Here is a 20307-nt window from a genome sequence, read left to right as displayed (position 1 = left end):
CTTTCATAATGCAGAGAGGAGAATATGAGTGCATTTATCTTGCTATGAATGTGGTTTTTTACTTGTTTCTATGCTTTTGTTATGAATAAGTTTTAAGAGAGAGAAATTTTTCGTTCTCTGGTTCACTCCCCGGAGGCCTGCACTGGCCAGGGCTGGGCTAGGGGTAGGCTGAAGACAGGAGCCAAAAACTCCATTGGGGTCTGCCATTTGGGTGTGATGGGGCCCAGGCACTTGGGCATCATCTGCTGTCTTCCCAGGCACATTAGCAGGACGCTGGGTCAGAAACAGGGCAGCCAGAATTTGAGCTGGTACTCCAATATGGAATTGTATCCCAAATGGTATCCCATATGATATCAAATATGGGATTGTGGTGTACCTGTGGACACCTGCTGTGTCACAGCATCATGAATATTGTTTTGGGGGTAAGAGAGTTGTTAAAACACTCAATCTTCATCCTCTTCTCTTAATTTTTAATACTCGTGGAAATGGTACAGAAAAGTCAGTTAACCAGTGGAAGGTTCAAACATGTAATCTGAAAAGACATGTGTTGAGGACTCTGTGCTGGAGCAAGAACTGGTTAGCTACAGACTGTTAGTGTGGAGAGGGGACTCCAAGAAAGAATAGACTGGGAGCAAGTGTTGACAACTTTAGTTCGTTGTATTCTGTCTTGCAAGATGCAGCGTGGCACAAGTGGACGTGTTTGTTTTCCAGGAGGACGAATGTGCAGGCTGCACCGATGGGACCTTCAGGGGCACCCGGTATTTCACCTGTGCCTTGAAGAAGGCATTGTTTGTCAAACTCAAGAGCTGCAGGCCTGACTCCAGGTTCGCTTCCCTGCAGCCCGTCTCCAATCAGATCGAGCGCTGTAACTCTTTAGGTATTTGGATGCTCTTCCTTTACCTGCCTTCCAGAATGACTGCTGTTCTCATCTCACAGCCCTCTGCCTTAGGTGCTAGTGACAGTGTTTACATGATTATTTGGTTTAGACAAAACTGAATTATTCTAAGAGGGGACACGTGGAAAAATGCATTAGTTTGTGAAAGTGTTTGGAACTTGAAAACAGTGGGGATTACTTTTTACTGTTCATTACAGACTTCTAATTTTCTGGATTTAGTAAAGCAGAACGTGAAGTGTCACCTGTTAGGCACTGACTTTCCCTCAATATGTGAAGAATGTCAGTAAGCACGAGCCATGAAGACATGGTCAGATGGGTGGGGGTGAGGTTCCCATCAGTTGTCTCAGGTGGTGGGTCCTGATGCTGTGCCTTCCCAGTTCTGGGCTGCAGGGGCAAAGCATACTGACGGTTTAGCAGGTGTCCACAGGAAAGCCATCTCTTTGAAAGTAATAAAATCACATTTTGAAATTTTTCATATTTTCAGACTTAAGTCATCTTCAGTTATATTATAAAAAGTATTGGGGAAGCAATACTCAATATCATTTTTGTTAATTGTGGAAGAAGTGAGCTCAAAAGTAGCATTTCTTTTATATGCCACACTGGATAGCAGTTTACCAAAAATTAAGAATTGAATTTTGTATCAAAATACCAAAATATCTTTTTCAATGAGTACATATGTGTGGGATACCTATTTAATAGTTTAAAAATAATTCCAGTTTTTTTTTTTTTCTTTTTCAGCATTTGGAGGCTACTTAAGTGAAGTAGTAGAAGAAAACACTCCTCCAAAAATGGAGAAAGAAGGTTTAGAGATAATGATTGGCAAGAAGAAAGGCATCCAGGGTCATTACAACTCTTGTTACCTAGACTCAACCTTATTCTGGTAAGTTTAAAATTAATGCGGGAGGCGCACGCTCTGCCTTGGGGGACAGTGGTTGTGTGTGTGTGTGCGCGTGTGTGCATGTGACAGAAATTGCAAACCACCCCTGGATGACCAAGGTTCAGGACAGAAAGGGAGATTGGCTTTGCTTTTTTTTTTTTTTTTAATGTAGAATTTATTTTCTATTTATTTGAAAGGCAGAGTTCTAGAGGAGGAAAGAGAGAGAGAGGTCTTGCATCCACTGACTCATTCACCTAATGGTCCACAGTAGCCAGAGCAGCCAGGAGGCTGGAGCTTCTCCCGGGTCTCTCACGAGGGGCCCAAGCACTTGGGCCATCCTCCACTGCTTTCCCAGAAACCTTAGCAGGGAGCTGGATAGGAAGTGGAGCAGTAAGAACTTTAACCACTGCTCATATGGGATGCCGCTGTCTCAGAGACTTAACTGCTACACTACAAGGCTGGCCACAAGATTTGCTTTTCATAATACTATACTTCTTTGGAAGCATTTGAATGTTTAATCTCATGTACCTACATCTGAACATGAATATGAAAAGAAAGTAATGGCTATTGAGTAAGTTGAATGATATCATTACAAGTGGAAGACATGGGGTAAATCATATGACTGAAGAGAATAAGTACAGTCTGTGAACAAACCAAGTAACATGACAAGCAGTGAGCTGTCTCTGTTGTGGGAGGCAGAGGCAAGCATAACAATTGCTTTATTTGAGAAAATTGGTTTCTTTGGAAATACTGTCACTTTCATATATGTAATTCTTCTTCCAAAGTGGATTAACTTAAAATCTTTAGGCTTTGAATATTGAATCAAGAACCCTTGGGCTCTGAGGCTTGCCCATTGCCAGTTAAATGAAGTGTGGCCTGCCAGCTCTGTCCAGCTCTGTTGTGATCCTGGGAAGGTGGTACAGGTTCACAGGTTCACAGGTTCACAGGTGGAGAGAACAGAACTCATGGGCCATTTTATTGGAAGGATACTTAAAAAAAAGATTTATTAATTTTCATTGGAAAGGCAGATCAGATTTATGGAGAGAAGGAGATACAGAGAGAAAAAACTTTCATCAGCTGATTCATGCCCCAAAAGGCTGCAATGGCCGAAGCTGAGCCAATCCAAAGTCAGGGACCCAGGAGCTTCTTCCAGGTCTCGAGGCCTTGGACCATCCTCTACTGCTTTCCCAGGCCACCAGCTGGATGGGAAGTGGAGCAGCCAGGACGTGAACCGGCACCTATATAGGATGCTGGTGCTTGTAAGTTGAGGGTTCAGCCATTTAGCCATCATGCCAGCATGGCAGGATACTTTGTTTCTCAGATTTATTGATTAAAAGCAAACCTTGCAGTTCTGAAATGCTGTTGTTTAGATTTTCTGGGGGAAAAACAGTCTGTTTTTAGACAAATGCTCTTTTTCTTTGATATTTGTAAGTTCATTCCTTAGTCACTCACTTCTGATTTTAACATTTAAGGAAAGCTAGATCTTTGCAAAAGGACTTGGAGTGAGAGAAGTATGAGTTTGGCATGAGAAGAAATTTCCAGCTCCCTTTGTAGCTTGGCTCAGATTTGGGAACCTTCTTTTAACTTCTGCAAACAAGTTTTCTGTGTTAAAATATCATAGGCAACTCTATCCTTGCACACTGTACTTAAAAAAAAGGTTTATTTATTTTTATTGGAAAGTCAGGTATACAGAGAGGAGGAGACACAGAGAGGAAAATCTTCCATTGGCTGATTCACTCTCCAAGTGGCTGCAATGGCTGGAGCTGAGTCAATCTGAAGTCAGGAGCCCACTCCGGGTCTCCCATGCGGGTGCAGGGGCCCAAGGCTTTGGGCCATCCTTGACTGCTTTCACAGGCCACAAGCAGGGAGCTGGATGGGAAGTGGAGCTGCTGGGATTAGAACCAGTGTCCATATGGGATCCTGGCATGTGCAAGGTGAGGACTTTAGCCGCTAGCCTACCGTGGCAGACCCTGACACTGTGCTTTGTTGGTGTTAGGGTTCCCTTTAATGTTCCGTGGTGTCGGAGCATAGGACTCTGCACTAGGGTCTTGATTTGTGCACCTCTGTTCTTTTTGCTTTATATTCCCTGGTCTTTGTTTCTTTGCCTCCTCTGGCTCTTTTTAGAAGCTCTTTCTTGAAAATATGTTTGGTGCCTGAGGAAAGGCATTTCTTTTATTTTGCAGCTTATTTGCTTTTAGTTCTGTTCTGGACACTGTGTTACTGAGACCCAAAGAGAAAAACGATGTTGAGTATTACAGTGAGACTCAAGAGCTTCTGAGGACGGAAATTGTGAATCCTCTGCGAATGTAAGTGAAGATAACCATGGTAGAGGCATTTACCCTTCAGTGGTCAGCTGTCCGCTGGTTTTTTCTTTTTGGTGCAGTGATAACTTAATCCTCTGCTTTCATGTGATGGACAACAGGCAGAATTTAGTTTTTTGGTGAAATACTAAATTTTAAGAACTTTTGACCCTTACTATGCTTATTTAACACACTTAAATTTGATCCAAGTGTGGAAGTGAGTGCCTTCTGGGAAATTACCGAAACATCGCTGGTTGCAGCTTGAGTTGTGATTTCTCTGAGAAGCCCGGGACCAGGTGTGCTGCAGCTTTTGGAGCTGTTCCGACTTTGGAATATTTGCATAAGCTTCACTGGCTGGGCATCCCCGATGTGAACATTTGAAATCCCAAATATCCCCTTGAATTTTGAAGCAGTTCAGATTTTGACCTTTTTTAGGAGTGCTTGATCCATGCTCCAGTTTAACTGTTGAAGCGCGTTTAGCAGCGGTGACTGCTAGTCTCTGGGACCCGTCTGCAAACAGCAACACGACTGCTAACAGTAATCATGCTTTTTAGTTGAATTGGTGTAGTCTGGCTTTTTAGACTTTTTTTTTTTCATTAAGAAATGGAACAAATAGAATTTTCTTGTTACTTTTATCCTGGGTACAGATGAGTTGTATTGCAGTAAGATATTTGTTGGTTAAAGGACTATATTAAGGCCTCCCCACCCTGCCTTTAAAAATGATTCTGAGATGACCCTTTGACCTAGCAGTGTTTTAAAGATTAATTTATTCATTTGAAGGTCGGAGTGATAGAAAGAGAGGGGAAAAAAAGAAACCTCCCATCTGTGGTTCCCACTCCTGAGATACCTGTCCTGGCCCAAATGCCAACCTACAGCCTGAGCCAGGAACTCTGACCTGGTCTCTATGTGGGGGGCAGGATCCCAAGCACTTGAGCCATCCTCTGTTCTCCCAGGTGCCTTAGCAGGGAGCTGGACCGTAGGTAGGGCAGCCAGGACTGGAGGACTGGAGGACTGGTGTAGGATGCAAGCTTCGCAAGTGATGACTTAATGCTCTGTCCCATAGTGTCAGCCCCTGGTACAAGCTTTGCCACTGTGACACCAGAATGCCAGTCTATGTTGAGCATTCCCAGTGACCTGCTTTTTTACTCCTCTAGGAGAGGACAGCATATGCAGACAAATTTACTGGCTTTTATCTTTTGTTTTCCTTAAATTCTAGAATGGATTCTGTGATTATGTCACCCTTTAAGATGACCATGAGTCAATTTTCACATCAGATTATTTTGTCTGATGCAACTTTTTAAGCATACGCCTTTTTTCTTTTCAAGTAATTGGTACTAGGATAAGACAGGACAAGTACAGAAGTCTAGGAAAAGCTGTCCCTCTTTTCCTGCCTCCAATTTGATAGGCATTCTGTGAATGCCGTCGTTCTCACCGCCGGCAGTCAGGATGCCCTGTGGCCATCACGAGTGCTGTGTTGAGGCCTCTGCTTTTCCACTACAAGCCTGTCATGGGCGGAGGTCCTTTCTTTCTCCTTATGCACTTTGCTTTCCCGGCGGCTAGCCGGTTAGATGAGCATGCCAGCAGCAGATGCCCAGTGCATGCTGGCTGCACAGGGCGAGGAGCTGAAGGGCTGGTTACCCTGAGAAATGGCTGCTCCCACCGCTGCTTCTCACCTGCTTTCCCGAAGATCATCATGGCCATTGCGTTTCCTCCTGAGGTCCTTTTAAGTTTAGAGTTTTGTCTGGGATTGACCCTAAACTGAATGTGACCTAAATTCTGACAGTGAAAGGTGCACAATAGTTAATTATGCTGGTTGGGCTGAAGGTATTAGGTTTTTAATTGGCTAATTCTCTTTGCCATTTCTTTTGGTTGGCTATTTTACCCATTAGTATAATAATGACTTTCTCACAACTGTTTATTCCATTTTATAAAATAAAATCTTTCATTTCTCAACCAAATATTACTTAAAAAGTTAACGCTAACTTTTGAAAATATTTTTGCCTTAGATTATTAAGGTATCTGGGATAAATTCTGTTTCTATATCTTTAATTTTTCAAACCTCAAGAAGTGTATAATTGGATTCTTCAAATGATTCTCAACTTACTGATTTATGACATGTTGGAATTAATAAAAATTAAGTGGTAATTAAAAAGTTATATAATTTAGTATATGTGTCGATATCAGCTAACTAATCATCTTTTGTGAACATAGATACGGATATGTGTGTGCCACAAAAATTATGAAATTGAGGAAAATACTTGAAAAAGTTGAGGCTGCATCAGGATTTACCTCGGAAGAAAAAGGTGACTGTGTTTTTAGTTGTGTGTGCATTAGAAATACTTAAAGGTGTATTTATATGCAAATTATTAGCTGACATGTGTGTCTCTTACATTGGAAATCGATTTCTATATAATGTACAACTTTGTCCCCTTTGAAAGTCGGCTCCTATTTCTTCTAAACATAAATGATGCTGGGTAACGAGCTCTTTGAAGAGTGTAGGCTCTCACACCTAGAGGAATAAAGTCGCAGCTCTCCTCCCGGAGCAGAGACATTCAGACTTCGTCTTTCAGCAGTGAAAGAATTTGTTTTCCCACTTACCTTTTCTTGTTATAGATTAAAGTTAAAAATAATGGCTGGTTAGGATGAAGTTTATGCCAAGAGACAAGTGTTTTAGTCTCTTTGGCTAATGCATTTACTCCAAGATTTCAGTGGTGAGTTTGTTAGCAACGTTTGATCAGCAGCTGCAGCAGAGGGTTAGTTAGATAGAAGGGATACACAAAGCTGATTTCAGGCTGTATTTCACGTATTCTAAGCACCCCCTCAAGATAAGGAAATAGTTTCACCCAACGTAAATTGTTGTGATCCTTGATAAGTGAAAAAATGAGAAATAAAACGGAGACAAAAGTTCTTTTTTTTTTTAGTTTTGTTTTTGTCAAGTTGAAAGAGGTTTATATCACAGCCTTTAATTATACTTTGTAGTTTTCCTTTGTCAGGAAAACTTGAAATATTACTTATTTTTATTGGAAAGGCAGATCTATAGAGAGGAGAGACAGAGAGAAAGATTCTTCAATCAGACATTTGCTGTTTCACTTCCCAAATGGCCACTATGGCTGGAGCTAAGCTGATCTGAAGCCAGGAGCTTCTTCTGAGTCTCCCATTCGGGTGCAGAGTCCCAAGGCTTTGGCCCATTCTCTACTGCTTCCCTAAGCCATACACGGGAAACTGGGTCAGAAGAGGAGCACCCAGGTCTGGAACTGGCACCAGATGGGATGCCAGCGCTTAAAACTGGAGGCTTACCCTGGTGGACCATGGCACTGGCCCCAAAAGATATGCTTTTAATTGAAAGAATATTGCATGTATGAAGTATTTAAATCATACATAAATTTTGCTATTGAGTGACTTAAAATTTTTGTCTGTAACCTTTTTTTTTAATTTTCTTCTAGATCCTGAAGAATTCTTAAATATCCTATTTCATCATATTTTAAGGGTAGAACCATTGTTAAAAATAAGGTAACTTTTGAATTGTTATATAAGCAGTAAAAAAAAAAGTTCTTGTTTCCACTGCCATCAGTCAGTAGAAATGGTTCCTTTAGTGATTAGTTAGCATTGTATTTCTTTACAGCGTCTTGTATACTGGACAACTATAAATGCAAATTGGTATTAATCATTACATAGTGCCATCCTTAACAGGAACAAGTTCAATGTGAATTTGTATTTTTGATTTAACCCTAGTTGTAAATATTGCAAATTACTTTGAAATGAAATTGAGGATATATGTATTTTAAATTAATGGACCCTTTCAGATGTTCTCATTCTGTTCTAATCACTGTGAGAGCCTTGTTTTTTGCCTACCTTTCAGAGAATTAATTGAGGCTTAAATTAGCTCTTTTGTTCTCAGTTCTGTAACTCATTTTTTCCCCGACAAGTTGTGTGAAAGCCTGGAGTTTAATAATCCTGGAGTCAAGTTCGTAGTGAGATGCTCTAAATGTGGCTGAATTTTCCGTATACTTTGCATGTTCGCAGTTGAGATGGTAAACCTTTTTACATTTCAGCCTGGGTTTCTCTGTTGAAAAACTTGATAGTATGCTTTTACTTCCCAGAAAGCTAATTATAGACAAATACTCATGCCTGCTTTTGTCTTACGTGATGTTGCTTGTTGTCATTATTGGCTGGATGAATGAGAAGATGGATGTGGGACCAGTGCCACAAAGATAGTTGGATATTGTTTGGAAAGTTTAAGAAAATTAAATAGTATCTAACACATAAACATCCATGAGTAGGAATGTATGCATATATATAAGTTTTGTATATACGTACACACACACACACACACACACACACACACAGCTTCAATTTTCTGGTTCATTCCCCACAAAATGGCCACAGTGGTTGGGTCAGGCTGACTCCAAGGCTGGGAGCTGAGTACTCAGTCCAAGACTGTAGAATGGGTTACAGAAACCCAAGGACTTGAGCCATCAGCAGTACATCCCATGGTCTGCATGAGCAGGTCATTGGAGTCAGGAGCCACTGTCCTGACCTTGGCACTCTTGGTTTGGGACAGGAGAACATTACCCAGCATCTTAACCTCCCCATGGAGGGTGTATTTATTACCTGTTAAAAAATAGTATCCATCTAAGTGCATAGAAAAGTCCTAGAATTAGCTAGAAAATAAGAGTTTGTACTTTAGCCATGTAAAAAACTAACCATGGATAAACAAATAACACTTCTAATATATTCCTAAGCAGATAGGAAAAAGAAATAATTTCATACTGTGTGAACATATAATAAAATACCAAGATAGCGACTTTCTGAGGTAAATTTTTAAAAACTTTTACATAGAGCTAAAGGATGATGATTTGATTAATTATTGAAAATAATTCAATATTAGGAAGATTGCATGCTTCAAAGATGTTATTTTTATAAAACATAATTTGCACATAGACATTTAGATCTGAAATTTTAAAATTCTCTATAAAATGAGCTGTATGAAAATATTAAAGGATTTCTGTAAATAATTCTAAGATATACAGACTGAGAAATAGGCATTAAAATAGAATGTGCCAAAATTAGAAGTATGGATAAACAGAACCGAATAGAAAGCTCAGAAATAGAACTAACTGTATGTAGAATTTCAAGTAACTTGCAAGTCAGCCTTCAGAACAAATCACAAAGAAAAGGTGTGCCAATACATGATGGAGGACATGTAGCAGGGACTTTGGAAGAAAAAGAACTTTTCATATCTCCTCTTAAAGAGGTAAATCCCAGATGCTCTAAGAAGTTGTTTTCATCATTGTTTGTTTCCTGGGAAGCCCAACATACCTAATGGTTGTAATCCCCTCCAGTAGTGACCCAGGTCAAACTCTGGGGGCACTGAGTGGTGACTTACCTCTAGGACGGCCTCTGAGTCTGAAGGCCTTGTGAAGTTTGAAGGACCCTGGCAAGTTCCTAATCTGACCCCTTCTGACCCCAAAGCAACCTCTTCATATCGAGGATTACTGTTGAAAGTCATAAAAGAGGGATAGGCTTTAGTTGCCTGACTCCCCTCCGGGATTCAGCTTCCTGCGAATATGCACCCCAGGAAGCAACTGGTGACGGCTCAAGTTCTTGGACACCCACACACCTGCTGGAGAACAGGAGACCCAGATCGAGTTCTGGAATCCTGGCTTTGGCCAGGCCTAACCCTGGCTGTTACAAACATTTTGGGAGTAAACCAGTAAACCAGCAGATGAATAATCTACCTACTTTTCTGCCTTTTAAGTAACAACAGCATAAAAATTTAAAATTGTAAGATGGTATTTTAAGTTAACTCATTTTTTTTCCAAGTGTCAATCTTCCCCCTCCAGTACTAACCTTTCTTTCTGACTGGGGGAAAGTCAGCTGCTACAGCCAATAGGAAGATGAGTGATGAGTACCTTAAAAATCTAAAGTAATGAACAGAACTAAAAAACAAACAAACAAACAAAAAAAACCAAAAAACAAAAAACCCCTGCTAAGCTGGGTATTATTAAATAATAAAAGAGACAAAAGCAAGACTGAATACCTGAAGTCTACAAGCAAAAATAGAATTTTCAGAAATAGAAAATATACCCTGGGTGGGAGGGGCACCTTACTGGGTATGCTCAGCTGGAGAGAGGATTGTTTGTTTGGAAGATGGAGCCTCCTAAAGCACCTTGGATGAAAAATTGGGAAACAGGGAAGAAGCTAAGATGCAGGGAAGGTGGATGGTTTCAGAGGAGACACCAAAGAGACTGGGGAAGAAGTTTCAAGAGGTAATAGCTGATGAACTTTCAGAATTTTGAACAGATTCACATTCTAAGAATAATGCTATACAGAATTCCTGAGCAGAAAGAACTAGGACAGAATTACCACTGAGAGACGTAGTACGTGGTGTACTTCAATGAGACAAAGCTGAATTTAGAATGAAGGAGTGGGATGCCAGAAACAAGGAAAGAATCAAGAAATTGGGAAATTTGGGTAAATCAAACTTTCTCATTTAAAAAGCAAAAAGGGTGGTGGTAATAATAGTGAGTATTGATGTGTGCAATGTTAAAGGTTAGGTGCAACTAAAATGAAAGCCACTACCCTAAAAATGGGGTGATTGGAGGTCAGCTGTTCCAAGGAAGATGGTCTAACACCAGCAACAAGAAGCAAAAAGGGGGAACTCCCCAGGTGGTGCTCTGTGCCCCTCACTGTAGCACATGGCTGTGTCGTGTCTGCGTCACGTTCCACATTCTGCATGACCCAGCATCTGTGAAGAATTGTAGTGCATGCTAATCACATTCACTACGAAAAATGGACTAAAATTTTACAAATCCATGAGTGTTTCTGTCATCTGAGTAAGCACAGTTGCATCCTTCCCCACCTCAAGTGCACACTACCCTTGCACAGTAGCCTTCCAGAACTGCACTCGTGCTGTCTGCATGGAGGCCGCGCACCTGCCCTGTACCTGTGCCCCACCCTCGTTTCTGCTCCTGCTCTCTCCCGCTCTTACTGCTCATTCACTGCTCACTCCTACTCCTTCCTGCTTTCTTCATTTCCTGTCTTACTTGGTTCCTGTCCATTTTCTGTTATTAAACCTTTTTCTGCTTTTTGCCTGCAAAAGAAAACCTCTGGCCTTTTGCAGTCATTGGTGTTTTGCTTATCATCTGTTTTATTTGTGTTGGTTCTTCAACATCTCCTGCCTTGTTCTCTGAATGTGTTTCTTGTGATAAGTTACCCTGAGAGGCTGAGGGTGTCTGCAACCCGTGCTGTGCGTTGCTGTGACTTTATCATCAAAGCGATTCAATATTATTCCCCTCAAATCTTGAACTATACATACATTCTGATTCTATATTCAGAATGTACCCTGCTAAAAATATAGATACTTACAGCTTAATAATACTTTTGGTAGAGTTAGTCTGAAAGATTAATGGCATTCAGTAGTCAAAAGAAGGCCAATTTCAATAAAAGGGTGGCAGTGTGGCCTGTTGTAACAGGGACTTGCTGGATATTTGTTGAATAAATGAGCAGCCATTGAAAGAGAGCGCATGCCGTGGCAGAGAGAACACCGCGTGGCCGCGGGCCCCCTGGGCCAATTCATAGCTTTACTCTTGCCTTTCTGGCAAACCCTGACCCTTCCCTAGGTCTCAGGGCCCTCGGTTTAGAACTGCAAAGGTCTCGCAGGTCTTCTAGGAAGGTTCAGGCTTGGAAGAATTTATTTTCCTGTTTATGAAGCCTTAAGTGCAAGTTACTGCCTTCTAGATCTGGGCAGTGAAGTTGAACTAAGTGCTTTTTAGCTTCTGGTTTTTACTGTTCATACAGTGGTTCTTGATTAGGGATTTAACAAAAAGATTTCAATAACTTCATGGAAATTTGTGTATCTTTTCATTTCATTTTCCTATGAGTTATTTGAAATTCCTGAATATTCCATTATTTCCCTCCTGATCACTAAGAGAACTTTCCAATATAGGAACTAAAGCAGGAATTTATTCAGAGGACCTTGTGCATAAGTACATTTAACATACAGTTACTTCTTTCGTATAAATGAGGGAAAGCATCACCGTTGATTTCATGGCTTTGCTGCTCTCAGACATTGCTGGAACAAAGTTCACATTCTGCAAATCATTCACCGAGTTATATGTGGGCTTTACTTTTCTTTTCTCCCTGGTTTTAGATCAGCAGGTCAAAAAGTACAAGATTGTTACTTTTATCAGATTTTTATGGAGAAAAATGAGAAGGTTGGCGTCCCCACCATCCAGCAGTTGTTGGAATGGTCCTTCATCAACAGTAACCTGAAGTTCGCAGAGGTGAGTGGTGCTTCTCCACTGTGCTTTATCCGGACGAACTCAGGCTCCCGCCGGTGAGAGGTTCACCCCACAGTGTCGATTTTAGCCGGCTGAGAGCAGTGTGAAGCACACACCGGTAGGAAAACGCACATTTGTAAGTACATGTGGTCTGTCAGCATGTCCTTAGAGAAGATGCTTTAGAGCCAGTATGGAACTGCTTGGATTTGGGATGCCAGAAAAAAAACACCAAGCCATTAAACTGTTAAAACTATGAGTTTAAACTAATTAGTTTAAAGCAAATAGGAAGATTTAATGTTTTGTTTTAAATAATTACCCAAGTAATAAAAAGAGAATGTTTATTTTTCCCTTTCATTAAGAAACCAATGATCCACAAATTAATTTCTATTGGTTTGTTAATGAACACTTAATTATTTTTCTTTTGCCATCTACTGATTCTGATTTAGTAGCTTCATGACTTAATAGCATAGACTTGTGGCTTATTTTTATTATTTAATTTATTTTATTCATTTCTGAAAGACTATCTTGTTGCTCATTTGTTGAACCATAACAAACTAAAGTGCTTATGCGATGACAGTTTCATTTTTATATCTGCAAAAGCAGGTTTTTTTCAAAACTCGAATTAAATATTTTCTTAAACCCAGAGTGGAAAATGGTCATTCCGTTGTTGGGTTCTGAGAACTGTGGACTTCCTGGCTTGCTGTGTCTGAGCGATCCCGGGCTGCTGGAGACCTGGGACTTGGTGTGCCTGAGCGATCCCGGGCTGCTGGAGACCTGGGACTTGCTGTGCCTGAGTGATCCCGGGCTCCTGGAGACGTGGGACTTGGTGTGCCTGAGCGATCCCGGGCTGCTAGAGACCTGGGACTTGTTGTGCCTGAGCGATCCCAGACTGCTGGAGACCTGGGACTTGTTGGTATCCTGCACCAGCACTCCACGTGCACTGTGGGTCCTGGGTGACAGGCTGCCGCCGTGTTCCCAAAACTCCCCACTTGGCTTGACAGCTATGGCCAGTTCAGTTTCACAGGGAACACTTTCCAAGTACTTTGGTTCTAAAATTCTGTCTCCTCTTTCTAGGCACCATCATGTCTGATTATTCAGATGCCTCGGTTTGGAAAAGACTTTAAATTATTCAAAAAAATCTTTCCTTCTCTGGAATTAAATATAACTGATTTACTTGAAGACAGTAAGTATACAATTGTTTCAGATGCTTTGATTATTTGTGTATGGAAATGGGCTGTCAGGTCAGTCTCATTAGTCGTGAACAAGAGTCTTATGGGATAAACATCTTTTTAAAGTTTATTTTTCATTGCTACAATCATATGAGAGAGGCAGTATGCAGCTTCTCTACAGGGCCAGCTCTGTGTCTGCAGCACTGGAAGTATTAAGTCAGGAATTGTCACTCTGGGAATTTATTCTTAGAAAATGATCAAGAGAAAAGCATTTCATAAGCACATATTCTCATTGTCATATGACTAAGAAGTTAGGAACGACATGACATGGGACTAGTTAAAGGGCTTGTATGTCTGAATAATGAAACTACTGCCAATACACTTTATGTTTCTGAAAATCCATGTGCATGAAAATGATCATGATGTAGCTAAGTGAGCAAGTAAGCGCCTTGAGGACGTTATGGACAGGGCTGTGGTGTCCGTGACTGTATACACACATAGTTATCGCTCGTTGGAGAAATTTCACTGTCATATGCATAGCTTTTTTTTTTTTTCCTGCTGACTGAAACTGTAGATACTTTCCGGTTTTTCTTCTCTTTCCTATTTTATATGTTGGGGTTTTCATCAATGACTATTTTGTGAGCACAGGGCGAGTTCTCTATAATATGTAGCAGAAGTGTCACTGGACCACAGAAACTATCTTTGAAGATATTCTGGATTAAAAAAAAAAAAACCAAAGCAAAACCCTAGCTTAAGGTTTAAGAGGATGGGGAGATAGAATGCTACCCCTTTGAAAGCCTTACTCTTCATGGTGGGCTGGGCATTGAGCCTAGTGTTTAAGATGCCTGCGTAGTGTGCCTGAGTGCCCAGCTTCAGTACTGACGCGGGCTTCCTGCTGCTGTGGACCTGGGGAGGCAGCAGCAGTGAGGAAGACGTCAGCCCAGCCTTGACCGTCCGTCATGGACTTCTGGGGCGTGAACCAACAGAGGGCAGCTCTCCCTGACTCGCTGCCTTTGAGATAATTACAATAAAATGTTAACTTTTAAGCGTTTTAAATGAAAGAACACTTTGTTGAAGGCCCCTTGCATGCCCACCCACTCCTACTGTTGCAGCTCCCAGGCAGTGTCGAATCTGCGGAGGGCTCGCCATGTATGAGTGTAGAGAATGCTACGACGACCCGGACATCTCGGCTGGAAAAATCAAGCAGTTTTGTAAAACCTGCAATACCCAGGTAAGTTTACTCTCATGGAAGGAGTAGCCTCTTGCTGAATGCTAAGTTGTTTGCCATCTGTGGCAGATTTCATATTTTTGAAGTCTTCTGATGTCATCCAAACTTTAAAAGGATTCATAACAGAAGGCTGTCTTCACACCCCTTCTGACGGCTGAGTTCGTGGAGTCGGTGAAGTTCTTAGCTGCGCGTTATCAGGGATGGAGCAAGGAGGGGGTGCGCCATTCATGGCAGCGTTATCAGGGATGGAGCAAGGAGGGGGTGCGCCATTCATGGCAGCATTATCAGGGATGGAGCAAGGAGGGGGTGCGCCATTCATGTGCAGCGTTATCAGGGATGGAGCAAGGAGGGGGTGCGCCATTCATGGCAGCATTATCAGGGATGGAGCAAGGAGGGGGTGCGCCATTCATGTGCAGCCAGCTCATTCCTTCTCTTCTCACTCCGCCCCTTGTAGGTCCACCTTCACCCCAAGAGGCTGAATCATAAATACAACCCAGTGTCGCTCCCCAAAGACCTGCCCGACTGGGACTGGAGACACGGCTGCATCCCCTGCCAGAAGATGGAGTTGTTTGCTGTGCTCTGCATAGAGACGAGCCACTACGTGGCCTTTGTGAAGTACGGGAAAGATGACTCTGCCTGGCTGTTCTTTGACAGCATGGCCGACCGGGACGGTATGTCTGAGGCCTGCCTGCTGCACGCAGCAGCCTTTTCCCTGGCAGCGCGGTAGCCTCTTAAAAATGCGAAATGTCTGGCTTGAGGACTGAGAGAGTCTGCTCTCGGGCCCTGTCAGGTGTGTGTGAATCGCTGTGGCATCTACCTGCCAGGTTGTCTGGGATTCCTGACATCATTCACCTGCGTCCTGGCAGGATGGGCGTTACCCCACACTGCTGTTACTAAGGCAGCGTGAAGCCTGTGATGCTAGCATCGCCATGTGCGCTGGTTCGTGTCTCAGCTATACCACTTGCAGTCCAGCTCCTTGCTAATGGCCAGGGGAAAGCTGGAAGAAGGTTCAAGTGCCTGGGCCTCTCCCACCCACCCAGGGAACCCAGGTGAAGTTCCTGACGCCTGAGTTCAGCTTTGCCCAAGCTGACTGTTGTGGACAGCGGGGACGTAAACCAGCAAATGAAAGACCTCGCTCTCTCTCTCTGCCTCCCACTCTCCTTCTCTGTAACTTTTTAAGAATAAATAACTAAATCATAAAAAAGACAAGACAATAAAGGCTGAGAACAGTGAGCCAAGCATGGAGCATAAAGGCCAGGCAGCACCTTATGGGAGGAAGAAAGCTGGGGCAGTGAGAGGGTAAGGTGTTGCTTGGGATGCCCTTGTCCTGGGTCACAGTGGCTGGGGGGTCAAGGCCAGCACTGCTCCAAATTCCAGCTTCCTGCCAGTGCAGATCTTGGAGAACAGCAGGTGACAGCTCAAGTCTCTGGGGCTTTGCCTCCTGTGTGTGAGGCCTGCATTAGATCCCTGGCTCTTAAGATATGGCCTGGCCCAGTCCTGGCTATTACAGTCTCTCTCTCTCTCCCTTCCCTCCCGCGCTCTCTCTCTCTCTCTCTCTCGGTTCCATCATTCATCTTTCTGTGGCAGGTATCTAAGGGTACACAGCTGATGTTCCCAGCTCCATCTTTCGGATCTCAGTAAAGACCTATGCTGTCTTCCGAATGACAGAAGCTAAGTGTATCAGCAAACATCCCCTTTGGAAAATTGAGCCTGTTTTGCATTCAGTGTGTTTCTTTCTAAAATGTGGAATATGTTGCACTCAGTAGGCCATGTTCCAGGGTAGTCAGTCATTACTTCAGGAATACTTAATAAGCCCCGGGGGCTGGTGTGTTTTATAAATGATGTGAGTATGTAACGGCCACACCTCTGTCTGTCTAGAGTTTACAGGTTGAGACCAGCCCCAGGCAAGGTCTTAACTTCCCAGCTATTTTGTTCTTCTTACACCTGTTTTTCCTTTACCACTTCCTGTATTCCAAGTTCCTAGAGCCTCTAAACCCCTGGGAAAAGTGCTAGCCTCTTGACCAGGGACCCAGACTCTCAGCTCTCAGGCACCTGGGCGGCAGAGCCCTGCCCTGCGTGTGAATGTGCTCCTGTTGGCATCCGCACGTGTGAGCACAGGCGTCTGAGACATGGGAAGAGGACGATCCACACCACCAGGAACCCTAATGGAGCCCTGAAAGCACACACTTGGAGCGGCATCGTAGTCGTGGAGATATGCAGCATGCTGGCCTATTTCCAATTGGAAGGCAGATTTACAGAGAGAAAGATCTCCCATCTGCTGGTTGATTCCCCAAGTGGTCGCAATGCCAGAGGTGATCCAAAGCCAGGAACTAGGAGCTTCTTCCAGGTCTCCCATGCAGGGGCAAGGCCATCCTCCAATGCTCTCCTGGGCCAGAAACAGGGAGCCTGATGGGAAGTGGAGCAGCTCGGACATGAAGCGGTGCCCATTTGGGATGTGAGTGTCTGCAGGTGGGGGATTGACCTGATGAGCCATGTGCACATGTTTTGAAAAGGAGGGAAAGCATAGGGCTGATGTTGTGCTTGCTGCCTGGGATACCAACATCCAATCTAGGTGCCCGTGTTGGGTCCCCGCTGTTCCACTTCCGGCAGCAGATGGCCTGACTGCGTGGGGCTGGCACGCATGTGGGAGGTCTGGCTGAAGCTCCTGACTTTGACCTTGTCCAGCCCTGACTACTGCAGCCAGCTGGAGAGGGAAATAACAGAGGGAGGATCTGTCCCCATCTTTCCCTCTCTAACTCTGACTTTAAAATAAAAATAAAGAACTATTTTTTAAATGAGAGGAAATATAATAGGACTCCTTTTAAAAGCATTTCATTCTTTGAGAAACACATACAAAGTTTACTGCTGTTTTAATCCCTAAATGCCCACAACAGTCAGGGCTAGGCCAGTCCAAAGCTTGGCACCAGGAACTCAGACTAAGCCTCCCGTGCCAGGGACCGAGTCACCGGAGCATCACCCTTGCCGCCCAGTGTCCACGTTAGCAGGAAGCCAGAGTCTGGAGCTGGAAACTGAACCCCGGCACTCTGATATGGGAGGTAGATCTCTTAACCGCTAGGCTAACCACTCACTTTGGCAGCATCCGTTGTGCTGGACCTGCTGTAAATCTGACAGCGTTATGGTGATGTGTGCTGTGGTGCTTGTATGGTCTGGAAGGGGTGTGGAGAATGCTGAGTGCATGTTTGCCTGTAACGTTAGTCCTGGATGAATACGGAGGGAAGCCTGAGAGCTGGGTTTTGGGTTTTATTCGGGTTGTGTTTTCTTTTTACCAATTGTGTTCACTGTTAAGAAGCCAAGAAATGTCAGGTGACCATGAGGGCTCCTGGCAGGGAGCCTTTGCTGAGTGGCAGGCCTGTGGGGCAGGCCAGCGAAAGGGTGAGAGCGTCTTCCACTAAGAGAGCTCTTGTTCTCTGTCACAGGGGGTCAGAACGGCTTCAACATTCCTCAGGTCACGCCGTGCCCGGAAGTCGGAGAGTATTTGAAGATGTCCCCGGAAGACCTGCATTCCCTGGACTCGCGGAGGATCCAGGGCTGTGCGCGAAGACTCCTCTGTGACGCCTACATGTGCATGTACCAGAGTCCCACCATGAGCCTGTACAAGTGATTGCCGGGGGACCCCAGGGCACACGTCTCCTGGAGCTGGCCTTGTGCTGACCGTCCATTGCCGGCAATGGATGTCTTCGTGGTGGTGACCCCTCCGGACGGGATTCCTGTGTCCCACAAACACAATGCTTTTGTGTTACTGAAGTATTTAATAAGAAGCATTTTGCACTCTAGAAAGTATGTTTGTGTTGGTTTTTTTAAAAAAAGTCTAAATGAAGTTATTAATACCTAAAGCTTTAAGTTAAGTGCATTGGTCACATATTTTTGGAAGCATACAATTTTAATTGTGACAGTTTCAAACCTCTTTAGTCCATTGAGAATGTAAATAAATATGTCTTCTTTATGGACCAACAATATGAAATCATTTTTCCTTCGTAGCTATCGGTTGCCCGGTGCGAGAGAGCATTTGGTTTAATTGAGTCTACTCTCAGGCATGTTCTTAGAGATGTGCTAAACTCGACTTGTGAATTCTCTCCTGTGCAGTGCTCAACTCCTGCATGTGCAATCCGCCCAGTGTCCGTGTCGCTCAACAGTGGTCCGGAAGTACTAGCTCCCCCTAGCGGTGCGGTATTCTCTCTGTGTTCTGGTTCTGAGATAAGTTAGTGATTCTGTCATGACAAGTCCCTTTCCGGTGGAACCTTCCTTGAGGATCGGGGCACCCAGGAAGTGGTCGTCTCACTGACCATCAGCTCACAACATCTCTGTTCTCAAGGCTGTCGTATTTTATACAGTAGGGCACAGCACCCTTTATGAAGAAGTTAGCATGATAAGCAAATAATATATCCTTAAACACACTGTCACTTAAAAAAACTAATTGGGCATATAAGGTCTAATATGAGATTGTCACTGAAGAGATGTGTTGGTGATTTAAACCTCTACTCTTTTAAGTTTGACTTGGGAACTTGGGGTGGCTCAGCCAGCCAGGACCCTCGCTGAAGTTGGTTCGATTTCCTTTGTGACAGTTATGACTCAGAGCTTTTGTCGCAATGGTAGCAGTAGGTTCGTCCTTCAGATGAACTGAGCTGGGTAGAAATGTCTTTGATAGCATGCACCCCTGCCCACTCTCCCTGTACCTCCTGTCCCCCCCACCCACCCCGTGTGTGTGTGTGTGTGTGTGTGTGTGTGTGTGTGTGTACAGAGCTGTAGCCGATCAGTGTCAGTACCGTGGGGTGTCTCTTCGTTGAGTGTTGTTTTGTGCTGGTGTTGTCTTTCTGGACTGACTTCCCAAACCTGCAGACAGACAGAAGGATGGTCATGTGTCCTTGGCAAAGGGTTCCTCCATAGGGCAGCGACGGCCTCCGTAGCAGAAGGAATCATTGTGGTCACTTGTTTAAAGGCACTTTGACCCTTTGGTTTGATTAGTCCATCGAGTCCTCTTTATTAGCTGTGTGGATCCTGTTATGGTACCCAGACTTGTGATTTTTTTCTACAGTTTAGAACTGAAAAAATGCACACGTTTGCACTGTGACACCCTTAGATTGGGGTGGAGAGGGGATGCTGGCCCTGGTCAGGTGAAGACCTGAGAAATGAACTGGCTGAAGTCGGTTCTAGCCGCCACTGTCTAGGAGTCAGTGAGCATGTTATAACATGTAGAATAAGAAATGTGATGAGGGAGCTTGTGGATATGATTTTAAAAGGAAGGGCTGGCAGATAAACCCACTGTGTGTGATGCCAGCATCCCATATGGGTGCTGGGTGAAGTCCTGGCTGTTCCTTGCTACTGCAGCTAGGAAGGCCCAGGTGCTAGGGCCCAGCACCCATGTGCGAGACCTGGAAGAAGTTTCTGGCTCCCGGCTTTGGCCTGGCCCAGCCCTGGTCATTGCAGCCATTTAGGGAGTGAAACTACAGATGGAAGATTCTCTCTCTCTCTTTCTTAAGACAGTTCCTCCTCCTCTTCCCCCGGAAGCAGGAACCCCACAAACTGGTCTGTGCAGGC

At 43.8% G+C, this 20307-nt stretch overlaps 1 protein-coding gene across 3 annotated transcripts in view; it reads left to right on the top strand.

The window, feature by feature from the left end:
* CYLD (CYLD lysine 63 deubiquitinase) overlaps positions 1-18726 on the top strand; it is a 55946-nt gene extending 37220 nt beyond the window's left edge. For all 3 annotated transcript variants that reach the window (XM_058675002.1, XM_058675001.1, XM_004583841.4), the window contains 10 exons: positions 712-877; positions 1634-1775; positions 3956-4078; positions 6284-6375; positions 7516-7582; positions 12225-12357; positions 13429-13537; positions 14636-14754; positions 15206-15422; positions 18189-18726. In XM_058675002.1, coding sequence (XP_058530985.1) covers positions 712-877; positions 1634-1775; positions 3956-4078; positions 6284-6375; positions 7516-7582; positions 12225-12357; positions 13429-13537; positions 14636-14754; positions 15206-15422; positions 18189-18373 — 1353 coding nt within the window. In that variant the 3' untranslated portion in view covers positions 18374-18726. The remainder of the gene's footprint in view (positions 1-711; positions 878-1633; positions 1776-3955; positions 4079-6283; positions 6376-7515; positions 7583-12224; positions 12358-13428; positions 13538-14635; positions 14755-15205; positions 15423-18188) is intronic.
* Positions 18727-20307: the final 1581 nt, after the last annotated feature.

This window comes from Ochotona princeps, chromosome 16 (assembly GCF_030435755.1).
Source record: "Ochotona princeps isolate mOchPri1 chromosome 16, mOchPri1.hap1, whole genome shotgun sequence".
Classification (NCBI taxonomy): Eukaryota; Metazoa; Chordata; class Mammalia; order Lagomorpha; family Ochotonidae; genus Ochotona; species Ochotona princeps.
This window is presented reverse-complemented; position numbering and strand designations above follow the sequence as displayed.